Source organism: Oncorhynchus mykiss, chromosome 14, assembly GCF_057628025.1.
Source record: "Oncorhynchus mykiss isolate SJ-2025 chromosome 14, ASM5762802v1, whole genome shotgun sequence".
Classification (NCBI taxonomy): Eukaryota; Metazoa; Chordata; class Actinopteri; order Salmoniformes; family Salmonidae; genus Oncorhynchus; species Oncorhynchus mykiss.
This window is the reverse complement of record NC_143035.1, coordinates 1,263,130-1,275,243: the sequence shown is the minus strand read 5'-3', so window position 1 is coordinate 1,275,243 and position 12,114 is coordinate 1,263,130. Positions and strand designations below refer to the sequence as shown.

Sequence of the window (12,114 nt, the reverse complement as noted above, 5' to 3'; positions counted from 1 at the left end):
ATTTTAGATGATGGCATCTGATCAGCGGTCGTCACTAGTTACCCCAGCCACAAAGTAATTTTTAAAAAATCTGATTTTAAACCTAACCTCATGCCTAACACTAAAACTTAAATTAAGACCAAAAAGCAAGAGCAAAAAAATAAAAAATAAATGTATTTTTATGATATTGCAAATATTTACTTTGTGGCTGTGGTAACTAGTGGAAACCCCGCTCAACGGAATGGATCACATTATTTTTCTGCGTGAAATCAAACCTTACTGACAAGAAACGATTGTATATACACATAAAGAGCTATTTAGAAATAGGGGGACTTTGAAATAATTGTATTTTCCCTTCTTCCATGAGGAAGCTGCTTTTGGGGGAGTGGATTGCTGTTGTTGCCCTGCCTGGCAGCCTCACCTTCCTTCCCCCATCTGCGAGAACAGTGCATAACTGTGTACATCATCTTAGCGTAATGGCAAATGAATCTCTTGAAAATGATGGAGGGACCGGTTCGAGAAATTCAAGAAATATAAATTTCACATCATCTGTGGATCTCAGCACGTCCTTGGAATCGAGTGTTCAGATTCGAATATTTAAAATAATTGTAATCGGGGATTCAAATGTAGGGAAGACCTGCTTAACCTTCCGCTTCACCGGTGGGAGCTTTCCAGAGAAGACCGAGGCGACAATCGGTGTGGATTTCAGGGAGAAAGCAGTGGAAATAGAGGGCGAAAAAATAAAGGTAAGAGCTTACTTAAGCATCTGATCGAGACAGGGCCGCTTTTCTTTCTTTCCTTGTGTCAATTAACCATTTATGTGTTCATCGCTTCAACCGTTATACATCTATGCATGACATGTCAATAACCCGAGTAGAGAATTATTTATTTCCAGAGTCCATACGCAATTAAAATGTTCCATTTATATTTATATGGGTAGTTAGGTTGAATGTTTCTATTAAGTAATATATCCATCAGCAATGTTTGCATGTTTTTTGAGTTAAGGAATTGACAGTATAATTTTATGTTGCATCAGAGCACCATCACATCATATCCTCAGATCACCTACTGTTTTCTTTGCAACTGCCTATAAACAAGTCGACAAACCTCTGAATGCCCCCTGCCTAACATGATGACCTAGTCCCAGTGTTTTTAGCAACAGGCAGTGACATAGCTAATGTGATGTTTTAACAATATTTCTCTTCATCTGTCTTCTAATTGAGATTCACCATCAAAATAAAACCTGTGCTCAGTATGAAAGCATAAGCAAGAGCCTCTTTGTTCAATTATCTATTATTCATAAATGGAAGACATGCACTAATGCAGCATTCAAAACACTGGGCCTTTTATAAAAGCATATATGTGTCATGTATTGTCATGTTGTGTCTTTCTGTCCTTTCCTTTCACCCTGTCTCCCTCTGCTGGTCGTCTTAGGTTACCTTTTCTCCCCCGCTTTCCCCCAGCTGTTCCTTGTCTCCTCTTGACTACCTCGTCACCCCTTCTCCCACCTGTTCCCCTTTTCCCTCTGATTAGTCCCCTATATCTCTCTCTGTTTTTGTTCCTGTCCTTGTCGGATTCTTGTTTGTTGTGTTTCATGCCTGAGCCAGACTATCGTCATGTTTGCTGTAACCTTGTCCTGTCCTGTCGGAATCTGCCGGTCTATCTGAGCCTACCACAGTTTGGTTATTAAAGAAGCTCTGTTTAAGTTAGTTCGCTTTTGGGTCCTCATTCACTCACCATAACAGAAGAATCCGACCAAGAATGGACCCAGCGACTTCGGATCCTCTCCACTCAGCCGTCGAGATCCAGGGAGCGATGCTAGGCAGACACGAGCAGGAATTGTCTGCTGCTCGACATGCCGTTGAGACCCTGGCCACCCAAGTCTCCAACCTCACAGAACAGGTTCACCATCTCCGCCTCGATCCACCGGCCACTTCCAGGGCTTTCGAATCTCCGGAGCCCAGAATCAATAACCCGCCGTGTTACTCTGGGGAGCCCACTGAATGCTGCTCGTTCCTCACCCAGTGTGATATTGTGTTTTCTCTCCAGCCCAACACTTACTCCAGGAGCACTGCTCGTGTCGCCTACGTCATATCTCTCCTTATTGGACGGGCTCGTGAGTGGGGCACGGCAATCTGGGAGGCAAGGGCTGAGTGTACTAACCAGTATCAGGACTTTAAGGAGGAGATGATACGGGTTTTTGATCGATCTGTTTTTGGGGAGGAGGCTTCCAGGGCCCTGTCTTCCCTATGTCAAGGTAATCGATCCATAACAGACTACTCTATTGAGTTTCGCACTCTTGCTGCCTCCAGTGGCTGGAACGAGCCGGCTTTGCTCGCTCGTTTTCTGGAGGGTCTCCGCGCAGAGGTAAAGGATGAGATTCTCTCCCGGGAGGTCCCTTCCAGCGTGGATTCCCTGATTGAACTCGCTATTCGCATTGAGCGACGGGTTGATCTTCGTCACCGAGCTCGTGGAAAGGAGCTCGCGTTCTCCGTTGCCCCCCTCTCCGCATCACTACCATCTTCCTCTGCCGGCTCGGGAGCTGAGCCTATGCAGCTGGGAGGTATCCGCATCTCGACTAAGGAGAGGGAACGGAGAATCACCAACCGCCTCTGTCTCTATTGCGGTTCTGCTGGTCATTTTGTCACTTCATGTCCAGTAAAAGCCAGAGCTCATCAGTAAGCGGAGGGCTACTGGTGAGCGCTACTACTCCTGTCTCTCCTTCAAGATCCTGCACTACCTTGTCGGTCCATCTACGCTGGACCGGTTCGTCAGCTTCCTGCAGTGCCTTAATAGACTCTGGGGCGGAGGGCTGTTTTATGGACGAGACCTGGGCTCGGGAACATGACATTCCTCTCAGACAGTTAAGGGAGCCCACGGCCTTGTTCGCCCTGGATGGTAGTCCTCTCCCCAGGATTCAGCGTGAGACGCTACCTTTAACCCTCACTGTTTCTGGTAATCATAGCGAAACCATTTCTTTTTTGATTTTTCGTTCACCTTTTACACCTGTTGTTTTGGGCCATCCCTGGCTAGTTTGTCATAATCCTTCCATTAATTGGTCTAGTAATTCTATCCTCTCCTGGAACGTCTCTTGTCATGTGAAATGTTTAATGTCTGCTATCCCTCCTGTTTCCTCTGTCTCTTCTTCACAGGAGGAGCCTGGTGATTTGACAGGGGTGCCGGAGGAATATCACGATCTGCGCACGGTGTTCAGTCGGTCCAGGGCCACCTCTCTTCCTCCACACCGGTCGTATGATTGTAGTATTGATCTCCTTCCGGGAACCACTCCCCCCCGGGGTAGACTATACTCTCTGTCGGCTCCCGAACGTAAGGCTCTCGAGGATTATTTGTCTGTAGCTCTTGACGCCGGTACCATAGTCCCCTCCTCCTCTCCCGCCGGAGCGGGGTTTTTTTTTGTCAAGAAGAAGGACGGGTCTCTGCGCCCCTGCATAGATTATCGAGGGCTGAATGACATAACAGTTAAGAATCGTTATCCGCTTCCTCTTATGTCTTCAGCCTTCGAGATCCTGCAGGGAGCCAGGTTTTTCACTAAGTTGGACCTTCGTAACGCTTACCATCTCGTGCGCATCAGGGAGGGGGACGAGTGGAAGACGGCGTTTAACACTCCGTTAGGGCACTTTGAATACCGGGTTCTTCCTTTCGGCCTCGCTAACGCTCCAGCTGTCTTTCAGGCATTAGTCAATGATGTCCTGAGAGACATGCTGAACATCTTTGTTTTCGTTTACCTTGACGATATCCTGATTTTTTCACCGTCACTCCAGATTCATCTTCAGCACGTTCGACGTGTCCTCCAGCGCCTTTTAGAGAATTGCCTTTTTGTGAAGGCTGAGAAGTGCACTTTTCATGCCTCCTCCGTCACATTTCTCGGTTCTGTTATTTCCGCTGAAGGCATTAAGATGGATCCCGCTAAGGTCCAAGCTGTCATTGATTGGCCCGCCCCTAAGTCACGCGTCGAGCTGCAGCGCTTTCTCGGCTTCGCGAACTTCTATCGTCGTTTCATCCGTAATTTTGGTCAGGTGGCAGCTCCTCTCACAGCCCTTACTTCTGTCAAGACGTGCTTTAAGTGGTCCGTTTCCGCCCAGGGAGCTTTTGATCTCCTCAAGAATCGTTTTACATCCGCTCCTATCCTTGTTACACCTGACGTCTCTAGACAGTTCGTTGTCGAGGTTGACGCGTCAGAGGTGGGCGTGGGAGCCATTCTTTCTCAGCGCTCCCTCTCTGACGACAAGGTCCACCCATGCGCGTATTTTTCTCATCGCCTGTCGCCGTCGGAACGTAACTATGATGTGGGAAACCGCGAACTGCTCGCCATCCGGTTAGCCCTAGGCGAATGGCGACAGTGGTTGGAGGGGGCGACCGTTCCTTTTGTCGTTTGGATTGACCATAGGAACCTTGAGTACATCCGTTCTGCCAAACGACTTAATGCGCGTCAGGCGCGTTGGGCGCTGTTTTTCGCTCGTTTCGAGTTCGTGATTTCTTATCGTCCGGGCTCTAAGAACACCAAGCCTGATGCTTTATCTCGTCTCTTCAGTACTTCAGTAGCCTCCACTGACCCCGAGGGGATTCTCCCTGAGGGGCGTGTTGTCGGGTTGACTGTCTGGGGAATTGAGAGGCAGGTAAAGCAAGCGCTCACTCACACTCCGTCGCCGCGCGCTTGTCCTAGGAACCTTCTTTTCGTTCCCGTTCCTACTCGTCTGGCCGTTCTTCAGTGGGCTCACTCTGCCAAGTTAGCCGGCCACCCTGGCGTTCGGGGTACGCTTGCTTCCATTCGCCAGCGTTTTTGGTGGCCCACCCGGGAGCATGACACGCGTCGTTTCGTGGCTGCTTGTTCGGTCTGCGCGCAGACTAAGTCCGGTAACTCCCCTCCTGCCGGCCGTCTCAGGCCGCTTCCCATTCCCTCTCGACCGTGGTCTCACATCGCCTTAGATTTTGTCACCGGACTGCCTTCGTCAGCGGGGAAGACTGTTATTCTTACGGTTGTCGATAGGTTCTCTAAGGCGGCTCATTTCATTCCCCTTGCTAATCTTCCTTCTGCTAAAGAGACGGCACAAATCATCATCGAGAATGTTTTCAGAATTCATGGCCTTCCGTCAGACGTCGTTTCGGACAGAGGTCCGCAATTCACGTCTCAATTTTGGAGGGAGTTTTGCCGTTTGATTGGGGCTTCCGTCAGTCTCTCTTCCGGCTTTCACCCCCAGTCTAACGGTCAAGCAGAACGGGCCAATCAGACTATTGGTCGCATCTTACGCAGTCTTTCTTTTCGCAACCCTGCGTCTTGGTCAGAACAGCTCCCCTGGGCAGAATACGCCCACAACTCGCTTCCTTCGTCTGCGACCGGGCTATCTCCTTTTCAGAGTAGCCTCGGGTACCAGCCTCCGCTGTTCTCATCTCAGTTCGCCGAGTCCAGCGTCCCCTCCGCTCAGGCTTTTGTCCAACGTTGCGAGCGCACCTGGAAGAGGGTCAGGTCTGCACTTTGCCGTTATAGGACGCAGACTGTGAGGGCTGCTAATAAGCGTAGAACTAAGAGTCCTAGATATTGTCGCGGTCAGAGAGTTTGGCTCTCCACTCAGAACCTTCCCCTTAAGACGGCTTCTCGCAAGTTGACCCCGCGGTTCATTGGTCCGTTCCGTATTTCTCGGGTCATTAATCCTGTCGCAGTTCGACTTCTTCTTCCGCGATACCTTCGTCGCGTCCACCCGGTCTTCCATGTCTCCTGTATTAAGCCCGTTCTTCGCGCCCCCGCTCGTCTCCCCCCCCCCCCCCCATCCTTGTCGAGGGCGCACCCATCTACAGGGTCCGCAGGATTTTGGACATGCGTCCTCGGGGCCGTGGTCACCAGTACCTCGTTGATTGGGAGGGGTACGGTCCTGAGGAGAGGAGTTGGGTTCCCTCTCGGGACGTGCTGGACCGTGCGCTGATCGAGGATTTCCTCCGTTGCCGCCAGGTTTCCTCCTCGAGTGCGCCAGGAGGCGCTCGGTGAGTGGGGGGGGTACTGTCATGTATTGTCATGTTGTGTCTTTCTGTCCTTTCCTTTCACCCTGTCTCCCTCTGCTGGTCGTCTTAGGTTACCTTTTCTCCCCCGCTTTCCCCCAGCTGTTCCTTGTCTCCTCTTGACTACCTCGTCACCCCTTCTCCCACCTGTTCCCCTTTTCCCTCTGATTAGTCCCCTATATCTCTCTCTGTTTTTGTTCCTGTCCTTGTCGGATTCTTGTTTGTTGTGTTTCATGCCTGAGCCAGACTATCGTCATGTTTGCTGTAACCTTGTCCTGTCCTGTCGGAATCTGCCGGTCTATCTGAGCCTACCACAGTTTGGTTATTAAAGAAGCTCTGTTTAAGTTAGTTCGCTTTTGGGTCCTCATTCACTCACCATAACAATATGTGGAATTAATCTGTCCTCCCTTTTCCCATGTCCACTGGCTTCATAATGCAATGATCATCCAAACATAATCATTAAACTAAGCCATTTACCTACATTTTCCTTTGTACATTGTTCAGTTTATTATTTATTCTGATTATGTCTCGGCCCATTTAATATATCATCTATCTCTGACCAATACCAATGATTACTCTCTGGCCACTGGATCTGTTATTACTCCTCAACAGGTGCAGGTGTGGGACACTGCAGGACAGGAACGCTTCAGGAAGAGCATGGTAGAACACTACTACCGCAATGTGCACGCTGTCGTTTTCGTTTACGATGTCACTAAGATGAACTCATTCCAGAACCTGAAGACGTGGATCCAGGAGTGCAACGGGCACCGTGTCTCACCCATTGTGCCTCGGGTACTGGTGGGCAACAAGTGTGACCTGGTTAGTCAGATACAAGTGCCCTCCAACACTGCCCTCAAGTTTGCAGACGCCCACAACATGCTGCTGTTTGAGACCTCGGCCAAGGACCCAAAGGAGAGCCAAAACGTGGACTCCATTTTCATGTGCCTGGCATGTCGGCTGAAGGCCCAGAAGTCCCTGCTGTACAGGGATGTGGAGAGGGAGGACGGAAGGGTTAGGCTTTCACAAGAGACAAATATTAATAAGAGCATCTGCCCTTGCTGAGGGAAATACTGTGACTCTCCTCCACTCTGCAATGATTCCTCCTCTCCTTTTAATACTGCTGTGGCTTGAATGGAAGAATTGAACATAAACAACATACTGTTCTAATGTTAACATTTCTTGTAAGAATGTGCGTGCAGTTATTTCCATTTTTTTATTGAACGGTCTAATACGGTATTGTGGTCTGTCTGTATACACCTCTTTTTGACCTTCTTTTTTTTATTCTCTTTCTTTGATATATTATCATTATCACATTCTGTGTTTCCTCCTAATAATGGCCTTAATAAGGCAAGAGATGTTATCCAATGGTGTGTTTGTAAAATATGTTTATTTATTTTGTATTTGAGTTGTACATATCTGTATATTTTTGCTGTCAGTATTATTGTTTCATGCCATATACATCTGTGTAACATGATTGCCACATTCTCACAAAGGGACTTTCATGAAGACTATTCCATGTCAGACTATTTGGGTATACCAGTCAAAATTTGACACATCTACTCATTCCAGGGTTCTTTATTAGTACTATGTTTTACATTGTAGAATAATAGGGAAGACATGAAAACTATGAAATAACACATATGGAATCATGTAGTAACTAAAAAAGTGTTAAACAAATCAAAATATATTTTAGATTCTTCAAAGTAGCCACCCTTAGCCTTGATGACAGCTTTGCGCTCTTGGCATTATCTCAATGTATCTATACAATCAGAGGAAGAGGTGAAGCGAGAGAAAAAAAAATGGTCTTCCCCATCAGGAGTTTTTGTATGGAGATCAATGAGATTGTGTAATTTGGTCAACAAAAAAATGGAATGGCTTATTTGCTATGCGAGGCATATTTAATTGAATAGAAGTTTCGTAATGCTTAGGTTGTTATGAGTGTGCTAATAAGTAGGACACGTGACTACTTTGAGAAAAACAACTTTATATCGGAGTTGTGCCTGTTGTTCACATGGTCAGTGCTATGCGGGATCCTTGGGACTTCCCTACCCTTTACCCATACCATTTTAAATTGTAACTTCAATGGGGCTGGGACGTCCCAAGGATCCCAGATATTATAGATTTTTTTTGGTGGGCATTACCTTTTTCTAATTTCTTAATCCCCACGATGCATATCAAAGTAGTGAAGGTATACGCTGTATCAATGAATAAGGCTGATGAAACAGATCAAAATGTTTAGCTTAAAATGTTGATAAAGTATTATTGCTTCACATTTTAAGCGCAGCAATGTAACCACGGTGGAAGGCCGAGCGGTTTCATAGTCTTTGAGATGGAAATGTCCATTCTAAATTTTGAAAGATGGGAGATGTAAAGATGCAACAAATATCATGGATTACTAATATGACTAGGATAATGCCTTTAGCTGCTAGATAATGAAAGAAAGTTGTTTTGAAAACCAATAGAACAGGAGAGTGCATATGAGGAAGTCTTTATAAAATAATTGCCTCCACATTTCTATGGTGGGATTTTGGCTATAGGCTGCTTTGAAGCAAGGTAAGACATGCCTCATAATAGGAAGTAAAACGTCCAGGTTTCAAACAATTAAGGAACAGCAGATGGAAAGGCTTTGCCAAGAACCTTCTCAATTAAATGTTAGCTAGCTACAAAGTAGCCTATGCCTACCCGGAAGAATGTTATCATGATTATTTGCATCAATCCAGTGGCCATTTGTTTTGCTACAGAAACACTGCTAACCAAACAACAGTGCTAGGTGCCTGCTCAGTTGAATTAAAGTCTAACTAAACTCAAAAATCTAAATGTCTTAGATTTTTACCAGACCTCAAAAGTGGTCTGATGTGGTTTAAGCATTGTTGTTAACTTAGAACATCCAATTTTGTTGTTTTCTATTAAAAAACCTATTAAAAAATATGAGATTTCTCATTTTAGGTCATTGAGAGTCTGTCACTGTTTGTCTTTTTTTTTTTTAATCACACGGCACTGTGCCTTCACCGGGTGGGCCGGTAGGGACATTTTTTGCTAAATTTGTATATATCCACTTCTCCAGGCACCACTACACCGCTGCCGACACTATATTTCCTGTTAGCATTCCTAAGATCTGGAGAAGCATGTTTTGCAAGCATGGAGAAGCCTGAGATAGCCAGACTAGTAAATTGGGCTAGGAAACGGTGGGTATTAGAAAAAGGCCATCACGGCATGATGAACGGATAGACGTGGTTATGGACAGTGAGAAGAAAGAGAAGAGTCGAATGAAGTGGGAAGAAGTGTCTTGAGAATGGCGCTGAGTAACCTGACGAGAGTGAGGATGAATTAGCTGTGGTGGCAGGTGTGGTAAAGACCTCTGAGTCCGAGTCTCGCCCCGATGGTCATGCAAAGGATGAGTCGACCCAGTGTGAGTGAACATTTTGGAGAACGTGGATCTCTGTCTTTTGACTGATCCATATGTAGTCTCAGGCTGGGTAGAAAAGAAGTTGGGTACTATTAAATCGGTGAAGGTAGCTCAAAGTGGATTCTTCTGTTCAGAGGGAGCTTTGTGTCACGCGCCTAGGGACAAGACCTTTGCAGAACATGCACCTTTGAAAGTAGTGATTAGTGAGGTGGCGTTAAGTGTTGAGGTGGAGCAACTGAAATGTAAGATTCCTTGTGTCTGTGATGCCCACCATTTGGTACGATGCAGCTCGTGGCAAGCGTGGTAAAACTGAGAAGACACTGTCTGTCCTTTTAAGTTTTGAAGGAGAGGCTTTACCTGATAAAGTCATGTAAGGATATGTCAGTTAACCTGTGGGAGCTTTTGGGCCGAACCCACTAAGGCATTTCAGATGCCAACCTTATGGTCATATTGCAGTCTGGTGTATTCACGATGCTTTGAACATTAACACTCAAAATTGGACGACTTTGTTACTTTGTGATTGTTGGGGGATGAAATTTAAAGTAGGCACCATATTTTTTTATGTGGTTTGACACTTTATTCAGCCAGTAATTAAATGAGATAGGAAAACAGGCAAATGCTAGAAACAGTGGGTTAGGAGCAGAGATTGATCCCTGTTCTCAGGTGGAAAGTTGTAACACTGCCTGGAACATGTTCGACTAAACCAAAGGCTCTGCACAGGAAATATTTTTATTTATTTTAACTCTTTAACTAGGCAAGTCAGTTAAAAACAAATTCTAATTTTCAATGACGGCCTAGGAACAGTGGGTTAACTGCCTTGTTCAGGGGCAGAACGACAGATTTTTACCTTGTCCACTTGGGGATTTGATCTTGCAACCTTTCGGTTACTAATCCAATGCTCTAACCACTAGGTTACCATGCCACCCCCAAGGAAATATTCATGTTTGATGGCAGTAGGTAACCAAATCATAGACTGCAATCTCCATGTCCATAGACTGCTTTCAAGGCAAGGACACAATAATTTAATAATTTGGGTGAACTCTCTCTTTAAGTAATCACATTAACAACAGTGACCAGAGTAAAGGTAGTATGCATGTGTGCTATGCCTACTGCTTCCAGAATTTATGAGAAATGTTTACAGTAAATGTCACTCTATCTGGACCATGGATGACATAGCTGATAGTTTTAATGACAGTTTTAGATTTTGTACTACTTGAAATGTTGATAAAATTGAGAGATGTCCAATGTCACCAGGGCGTATGGGGTTATCTGTAACACAAATGTATGTATTAGGACTCCTTATAACCAAGTGCATATTTAATGTATAGTTCTGAAATTGACTAAAATACTAACATGTACTGCCATGCTGTTAAATACTATCACACACATAACACATTAATAAAACAATTCATTTTACTTACATTCATCTTTCTGTCTCACATAAACACCAGGTAGATTACTTATCCTCACGAGATGGAAGCATTTAATTTCAATATACTGGACACTTAATTTCAACATATTTTTGTGACTCAATTCCCACCATTAAAAACAAAGCACATAACCACATTTTTACGACTCACATCTGACACCAGCATGTTATGGGCAAGAGTGTCAGTTATGGGTCCCACTGACCCAGTAACTGCAGGACCTGGAGGCCCAGGGGGTCCAGGCAAGACAGGGAGACCCTACCCCACAAAAAACACAAAAGAAGATATGTTGATTTTTGAACACTTAAATTTGGCCCATTCTACCTGTCACCTTCCAATGCATGCAAATGGTCCCCAGTTTGTGCTTTAATATAGTTTGTGTTCTCAGTCAACTTGCTTGGTAAAACAAGGGCCAATAAAGAAATATAAAATACTGAAAGATGTCGTGAAGGACTACATAGCTAAAAAGGAACATATACATTCCTTGGTTAGACAAAATACATCTATGAATGTGTTCAGCTCGACATTAGCAAATTGGTTACACAACTTCAATGGCAAATTGCAATCCACTTGGAGATTCTGACGCTGTGGGATACTTCAGTCAAGGTTTGGTCTTGAATACAAACATCTGTAATGGGTTCAGGGTTGTTTATACTAGTGACAGGTGTAGTGGACTATTAGCTGAACCAGCAAGGATGATGAGGAAATATGGCCTTTAGGTAATCAGTGGAGTGAAGATACAGATTAATCAGATTTCTGATTAATTTGATGTTATTTTGATGGGCAAAAAAATTGCTTTTCTTTCAAAAACAAGGACATTTCCAACTGACCCAAACTTTTGAACAGTAGTGTATATATCAAGTAATAATTTCATCAGAAAATTTAACAATAAGATAGAATGAGACCCCTACTAATTTCACATTTGAAGTCCCCTGCCTTTGCCAGTATGTCTTCCAGCTGCTTCTTTCCAAAAGAAGATGGTCGCTTGATGGTAAACTCATGCCCCAGACATCTAATAACGATGGTCCCCTTCTCAAAAGAGAGGTAGGGGAACCAACCTTATCCACCACATTCATCTAACAGTGCAGACACAGAGAGCTTGGCATGTATAACACACATACATACTGTATATATCAAACATTGAATCTTACATACTACATTAACTTCTTGGTGACAGGGGGGCAGTATTGAGTAGCTTGGATGAATAAGGTGCCCAGAGTAAACAGCCTGCTACTCTGTCCCAGATGCTAATATGCATATTATTAGTAGTATTGGATAGAAAACACTCTG

General features: G+C 45.0%; 1 protein-coding gene across 1 annotated transcript; it reads left to right on the top strand.

Moving 5' to 3' along the window:
• LOC110488541 (ras-related protein Rab-33A-like) lies at nt 1-8,943 on the top strand. The gene is made up of 2 exons (XM_021560774.3): nt 1-725; nt 6,604-8,943. Exons 1-2 carry the CDS (start codon nt 342-344, stop codon nt 7,051-7,053), a joined length of 834 nt encoding a protein of 277 aa, XP_021416449.1. The 5' UTR covers nt 1-341; the 3' UTR covers nt 7,054-8,943.
• The last annotated feature ends 3,171 nt before the right edge of the window (nt 8,944-12,114 follow it).

What these genes read in the sequence shown, in the direction of transcription:
- LOC110488541 (XM_021560774.3), top strand. Translation starts at nt 342, where the DNA reads ATGAGGAAGCTGCTTTTGGGGGAGTGGATTGCTGTTGTTGCCCTGCCT. An exon ending in TAGAGGGCGAAAAAATAAAG is followed by an intron (nt 726 to 6,603) that starts GTAAGAGCTTAC and finishes ACTCCTCAACAG; the next exon opens with GTGCAGGTGTGGGACACTGC.